Source organism: Chionomys nivalis, chromosome 21 (genome assembly GCF_950005125.1).
Source record: "Chionomys nivalis chromosome 21, mChiNiv1.1, whole genome shotgun sequence".
Lineage (NCBI taxonomy): Eukaryota > Metazoa > Chordata > Mammalia > Rodentia > Cricetidae > Chionomys > Chionomys nivalis.
The window spans coordinates 21,365,982-21,373,095 of NC_080106.1; the positions used below are offsets into that span (position 1 = coordinate 21,365,982).

At 50.5% G+C, this 7,114-nt stretch overlaps 1 protein-coding gene across 1 annotated transcript; it reads left to right on the plus strand.

Annotated features, from left to right (window-relative positions):
- Positions 1–202: 202 nt before the first annotated feature.
- Positions 203–6,860, plus strand: Ces4a (carboxylesterase 4A). The gene is made up of 12 exons (XM_057754161.1): positions 203–325; positions 403–536; positions 772–925; positions 2,316–2,420; positions 2,500–2,604; positions 2,740–2,778; positions 3,307–3,447; positions 3,869–3,949; positions 4,481–4,637; positions 5,237–5,368; positions 5,546–5,618; positions 6,710–6,860. Exons 1-12 carry the CDS (start codon positions 218–220, stop codon positions 6,858–6,860), a joined length of 1,380 nt encoding a protein of 459 aa, XP_057610144.1. The 5' UTR covers positions 203–217.
- The last annotated feature ends 254 nt before the right edge of the window (positions 6,861–7,114 follow it).

Sequence of the window (7,114 nt, forward strand, 5' to 3'; positions counted from 1 at the left end):
CTGGGGAGACGTGCCTGCCTCGTGGTCCTGGACCTGACTGACCACTGGTAAAAGACTCCAGAAGGCATGCACACACCCACAGAGTCTGCCAGGCCTTTGTCTTAGGCTGTCCCCCGTCACTGCTGACCCCGAGGTTGGAAGCATTCTCTTCACTGTCAATATAAATTCACTGCATGCCCACAGGTGCCTTCAGGAAACCTGGGGACAGGTAACCTCCATGTACTTGAACACGCGGAAACAGTATGAGTGGCTGCACTTCAGCGAGGACTGTCTCTACCTGAATGTTTATGCCCCAGTGCTCGCGCCTGGGGACCCTCTGCTGCCGGTGAGTACTCTGTTTTCCACCCCCCTCCCCCACTACAGTACAGCCCAGCTCAGGCTTTGGAGACCTTTCTTGCCCAGGTGATGGTTTGGTTTCCCGGAGGCGCCTTCCTTGTCGGCTCTGCTTCCACCTACGAAGGCTCGGAGTTAGCCGCCCGCGAGAAAGTGGTGCTGGTGTTTCTGCAGTACAGGCTGGGCATCCTAGGCTTCTTCAGGTGGGCCTTGGACCAGGGGCGGGGCCTTCACCTATCAGCCAGAGACTCAGAAAATGGGGGACTGGAGGAAGGGGGCTTGGTCCGTGGGCGTGAAGAGGGTAGTTCAAGCTCTGAAGACTCTGGATACTCTCACGAGCGAGTGAGTCTAAGGAAGCCTTAGATGGGGAACCATGACAGCTCTCTGAATCCTGACGATCGAATTTGGAAACACTGATCATGAATCTCGTGTGCCTAGCACGGGCGACAGCCAAGCCCGCGGAAACTGGGGGCTGCTGGACCAGATAGCGGCTCTGCACTGGGTTCAGGAGAACATCAAGGCCTTTGGTGGAGACCCGGACAGTGTAACACTATTCGGTCAGTCGGCAGGAGCTATGAGCATCTCGGGACTGGTGAGTGTGATTTCCACTAGACCAGCAGAGACACAAACCAGCATGTTCCCGCGGTGAATAGGCTCGTGTGCAGACCTGTGTCCACAAACCAGCATTTCACCCCTGCTAAGGATACCATTCACACCAGGGGCACAACCGCTCATAGCCAAGGGTGCTTTCTCTTCAAGAATAGCACCCATCAAGGGTGACCTAGCGACATAGTAAATTTGAAAACAGTATAGACTACATAAAACCCTGTCTCGCACACACACACACACACACACACACACACACAAATCAAATCCAAAGAGACAGGCAGATCTGTAGTCCCAGCATTCCCGTGGCAGACCTGAAATGCCAGAACTATACAGCCCTCCCTGCTCAAAACTAAAAGTTAATTGGTAATAAGTAATATCAAAGTCCAAGAAGAAAAGTGTTGCCGTCCTCACCTCACAGATGAAGACCCCCACGCAGAGAAGAGAAGCACCTCTCTCCAGTTCAGTGTCCTAGAGAGCCAAGACAGGGTTTTTCTGTGTGGTCTGGTTTGGCTTGGATCTTTTTGTTGTTGTTTGTTGACACTGGGTCTCACTCTGTTTCCCTTGCTGGCCTCAGACTTGGTATTTAACCAAGCTAGTCTGGAATTTGCTATGTAGACAAGGTTGGCCTCAAACTTGTAGTTTGCAGCCATCCTCCTGAGAGCAAGGACAGATGTTAAGCCAGGAAGTGATAAGCTCAGACGTGGATTTAGAGAAGTTTCTCTGTCTTTCTTCTGCATGGAGCTGACATAAGAAAAAGCAGGAACTCGGGCTTGGAGGCCCAGCTGGGAGGTGAAGGAGCAGGGTTTATCCCAGAGGAGATAATGAGGGTAGGAAGGATGGAGAATAAAGGGAGGTTGCTGAGTGGTTCACAAGGCCAAATGGTCAGGAATGACTGGAATAACTGCATGTGGCAGAGGGCAGAAGAGGGACAGCCCCCAAGCTGGGTGGATAATGTCAAAAGAGAAGGTTCTACCCAGTTGGAGATTGACTAGAACAGGTTTGAGACACATAAATTCTGAGGTGTCCAAATGACTTCTCTGAAAGAGCTGTTAGCATAGGTAATTGGAACTGTGACTATGGGGTTCCACCCACCCTTGTTTGTAAACTGTAGCAGAGAAAAAAAAAAGCCCTATGCATACCAACAGATCACCTCCCATATCCTCAGGTCAACTCTGGGACCTCTAGGGCCCACTACATAGACCAAAGACTGGAAGGTGCTGGCTTTAAGTCTAGGACTCTAGCCTAAGATCCACGGCTCCCTCCAAGATGCTTATCTATCAGGCTACTCAGAAAGAGTTAGGCAGGCACCGGAAACAACTGAGTTGCCCCTATTTATGGATCTCATGGGTGTTCTGCGCTTCCAATCCCTACAGCTGATGTCACCCCTTGCCCAAGGTCTATTCCATCGGGCCATTTCCCAGAGTGGTACTGCAATACTGAAAGTCTTCATCACGTCTGAGCCATTGAAGGCAGCCAAGGTAGGTACCACTCCTCTCCCAGGGCTCAACAAGAGGGGAGAAGGATGGAGGCATCCCTGGAAACCCTTTCTCTCTACAGAAGGTTGCTCACGAGGCTGGCTGCGACCATGACAACACAAAGATCATGGTAGAATGCCTGAGGGCTCTATCGGGGAATGAGGTGATGCACGTTTCCAAGAGGATGGTAGGTAGAACATTCCAGTTGTCTTTCCTTTCAGCCTATGGACTATAGCCGCCAGTAGATACATCCCCAGGGGGCCTGTCTCTAGAACACATTGGGGAGTTTCTTTTGATTCCTATCTCTTTCTTTCTTTTATAGGCATTCTTTCATGTCAACCTCAAGAAAGATCCAAACGATGTGAGTAAGCAGTGGCCTGCAACTTGAGAGTTTATTGAATACCTACTGTGTGCCAGGTCCTTGTGATGCTTGAGGAACTATGCAGGCCAATTTCCCTTCCCTAGTGGGACTGATGCCCCACTGGAGAAAGACACAATAAGTTCTATAAATAAGTAAACTACTCAGCTTCCTAGAAGGTAATAGCAACAAGGGGAGGGTTCAGGCATGGGGAGAGGTGTAGAATTTAAAATAGAATGGATAATACGTGTCTCATTGAAGAGCTAGTTCATAAGGATCTTCAAGAGATAGGGAATGAACTGTGAGGATGTCTGGAGCAAGCATCTGAAGTCTGAGTAGCTGGTCCTGTCTGCTCTGGTCCCTCCCAACACTCACCTTCCTAAGCATCATTGTGAGCAATCTCCGTTTTTACCAAAAGATCTTAAGCTAGGCCAGCTCCTGAGACAGACCTGATGAGCTGAGCACCCAAGTCACACAGGCCCTCAGAGAGTATGTGGAAGGACTAGCTGGAAAATGCCCCTGGCCTTACAGATGGTATGGTTCCTGAGCCCTGTGGTGGATGGTGTGGTGTTCCCAGAGGATCCTGTGGTGCTCCTGACCAGCGGGCAGGTTACCCCTGTGCCCTACCTTCTAGGTGTCAACAATGTGGAGTTCGAGTGGAGCTTGCCTTTTGTGAGTGGATGGGAAAGGTGCTCTCTCAGTGGGTTTGCAAAGGGATGCCCCTTGAGCAGTGTTTGGGTACCAAGTTAGATCTCAGTGACCCCACTGAGGATGCAGAAGTTACCTGTATTCCCTGTGCAGGGACAGTTGGCCAGGAATGATAGAGAGGCATTGGGAAAAGTGTAGTCAATCCCTGAGCCTGCTAACAACTATACACCTTAGGGGCCTCCTTTACTCCCTGAGTCAGGGCAAATACCATAGTTCAAGACAGGCCCTCCCAGCGCTGCTTCAGCTCAGAACCAGGTGGTGATGACAGACAGTGAGCAGGGCAGGGAGTGGGTCTTTCCTGGGCTATGCCTTGTCTGAGAATTCTATATGCAGACAAGCAAGAGCTCAGGCCTGATTCATCCCTGGGTCCTTTTCTTGTGACCAGCTCTTGAAGCTCCAGCTGACTCAGCACACAATGAACGAAAAATACCTCACCAAACTGCTTTGGAGTTCCAGCACCCTGCTGGTGAGGGGTCCCATGGTTGGGTTGCTTAGTGTGTGACCAGGACTAAATACCACACACGCTTCTTTAAGAACGTAGGGCTTGCTCTGCGCAAGGGTTCCTGAGATAGGAGAGCCCTCAAGGAATTTGATGTGGGATGAGATGGTTGCTGATGGGCAAGGTCTCCAAGGCACTCTCAGTGTCATAGGAGGCAGTTATCCTGTGGCAAAAGGAGAGGGGGAGTAAGAATCAATGAAGATTACGGGGCAGTGGTGGCACACGCCTTTACAGCACTTGGTAGACAGAGAGGCAGGTGGATCTCTGTGAGTTCAAGGCCAGCCTGGTCTACAGAGTGAGTTCCAGGACAGCCAGGGCTACACAGAGAAACCATGTCTTAAAGAAAAAAAAAAAAAGAATCGATAGGATGGAGACCATTCTAGAAATCCCATTCCCCAAAGTCCTGGAGAGTTGAGGCTGGGTGTAAGCCAATGGTGCACACACCCGTGGCCCAGCTGGTATAGCAGGCCTCAGGGTGGGTCTTGCATCCTGGCCCAGAATATCACTAAGGAGCAGATCCCACTGGTGATGAAGGAGTACTTGATCGACGCTGCCGTTAAGAATGACTGGAAGACGGTCCGCAACCACTTGCTAGATCTAATTGGAGATGCCACCTTCGTGTACTCCACCCTTCAAGCCGCACGCTACCACCGGGGTATGAGGCCCCTGAGAGTAACCACACCGCTCCCCTTCACTGTCCAGCTGAGCTGCTTCCAACGGGAGTCACCAGCTCTTCCCCCACCTGCTTCATACTTTGGGCTATCCTAGAACTCCAAGAGGCCACAGAGAAGACAGCAAGCCAGAGGAAGAGCTGTCCCTGAGGAATAAGGGCAAAACCTCAGCCACCCTACAGGAGAAATCTGGGGGAGGGGGGCAGAGACAGTACCCTAGGTTAAGAGGACGGGTTAAGAACAACTTAAAAGGCAGGCTAACTGGTCTTGGGACTATGAGAATGAGAGGTCAAAGGTGAGGCTGGAAAGGACAGCCATTAAAGGCCCTTAAATACCATGTCCGGAACAGAAAGCTCAGAAGAAGTAAGAAGACAGCTTCCAAGAGCCTTGCCATGATGAGGAACTGCCGCTCAGAGAGCTTGAGTGGCATACTGGTGGCTAGTGCAGGCAGGATTCGAACTTGCCCCATGACTGTAAACCTGAAGGCCTGCCCTATGTTGATGGGTGGGACGCATTGGGTCGATGGGAACTTAGCTCAGGTGAAGGCTCTTCCTGCAGCCCTCACCTATTTCATTATTCACAGATGCTGGCTTCCCTGTCTATCTGTATGAGTTCAAGCACCGTGCTCCTTCAGGCATAATTGTCAAACTTCGACACGATGGGGCAGACCATGGAGACGAGCTTTCCTATATCTTCGGAAGCCCTTTCTCCAAAGGTCCTAATGCCCTACCTGACACCTAGTCTCCCCACCAGGCATGAAGACCCGCACCTCCACTGGCTGAACACAGGGAACTATCTAGTCCCTCGTGTGGAATGTACCCCCCCCAATTCAGAGTGGGAGGCTGGTACCCCCAGCTCTTTCCAAAATACCATTATCCTCTTCTGCCCCCAGGCTCATCCACCAGTGAGGAGAAGGAATTTAGCCTCCAGATAATGAAATACTGGGCCAACTTTGCCCGCACTGGGTGAGTCTAGCCCCTTACACATATAAACAATACTAGAGCCACAGGAACTAGAAAGTCAAGCCCGCACCCTTCTTTTCCTTGTCAGTCATGGAGTCCTAAATGTCCCTAGAATGTGTCTCCTCTGTCCCATGATGCACACTCTTCATTCATTCATCCAATAGTATCTCAACAATGTTCTCCTTTGTATCTGACCCTGGTACTGGAAGCTGGAGTTCAAGGATGTCCTAAGCATGTGCTACATCCCCTCACCCCACTATATGAAAATCAAATTCCAAACAGGCACAATGGGAGCTGTCCCACTGGGATCACTGGGCTATAGGGAGCATCAAGGAGGGGTCTGGCCCTTTTTGATTAGCAGAGGTGGCTTCAAGTGAAGGTGACACTTTAAACTGAACTTTGGGTCCCCCATGCATATTTTACTAGGCCAACTTTCTCTCCCCCATCATCCTGTAACACTCTAAAGTATCATCTAATCAGATTACTCACTTACTTAAAACCCTTGCTCACAGCCGGGCGGTGGTGATACACATCTTTAATCCCAGCACTCAGGAGGCAGAGGCAGGTGGATCTCTTTGAGTTCGAGGCCAGCCTAGTCTACAGAGTGAGCTCCAGGACAGGCTCTAAAGCTACAGAGAAACCCTGTCTCAAAAAACAAAACAGCAACAACAACAAAAAACTTGTTCATGTTCTCAGAGTAAATCTCCATTCTCTTAGCTTGTCGTGAAAAGCCAAGAATCTTTCCTATGCTGTCATCATTCTCCTGCACACATACCCTCTTTATACTCACCTTTGTATTTTACCTAACCTTGTACTGCCTGGAAGCTCTCTTCTGCCACCTCCTTCCCTGGAGTTTGCTATGCAGCCTACACTGGCCTCAAACTCACAATTTCCTGCCATCACCTCCCCAGTGCTGTGATTTAAGTGCTCACCATCCGTCATGCCTAGCTCTACTACTCTTTCTGTCTAAGCACCATTGCCGCAAAGCCTTCCTGGATCTCAGCTTCCCAAGGGAAGGCAGATGAAGGAAAGGTAAGAGAGACAAGCTGAATAAACAGGAGTGTGACCCTAATCTCTTTCCACCTTGGGATTAGGGACCCCAATGACAGAACGCTGCCCTACTGGCCACGCTTTGACAAGAACGAAAAGTACCAGCAGTTGGACTTCGATACAAGCGTGGGTGTGAAGTTCAAAGAGAAAAAGATGGCTTTCTGGAGAAGGCTGCACCAGCCTCGGAAAACTTAGAAGCAGCAGCAGCCCTGAGAGTAACCAAGCAAGAAAGAACTATCCTACCATCCTGCCTCGAGGAGATTGGCCCTGGATATGTCTGAGGACAGCAGTCCTGTCTACTGAATGTGGGACCTGGAGAAGCTCTTGGCTGCCTTCAGGCTGTAGCTGGAGCCCTAGTCTGTCATTTGGGGCTCAACATCACCTGTCCAGCCTGACACCCCATACATCACTGTCTACACCAGGCCAGGGCCCTTTCATCACACTGTGTT

Excerpts from the sequence above, each read along its gene's own strand:
- Ces4a (XM_057754161.1), top strand. The coding sequence starts at position 218 with ATGTACTTGAACACGCGGAAACAGTATGAGTGGCTGCACTTCAGCGAG. Across the intron at positions 2,421-2,499 it reads AGCCATTGAAGGCAGCCAAG|AAGGTTGCTCACGAGGCTGG; the intron begins GTAGGTACCACT and ends TTCTCTCTACAG. Across the intron at positions 2,779-3,306 it reads TCAAGAAAGATCCAAACGAT|ATGGTATGGTTCCTGAGCCC; the intron begins GTGAGTAAGCAG and ends CTGGCCTTACAG.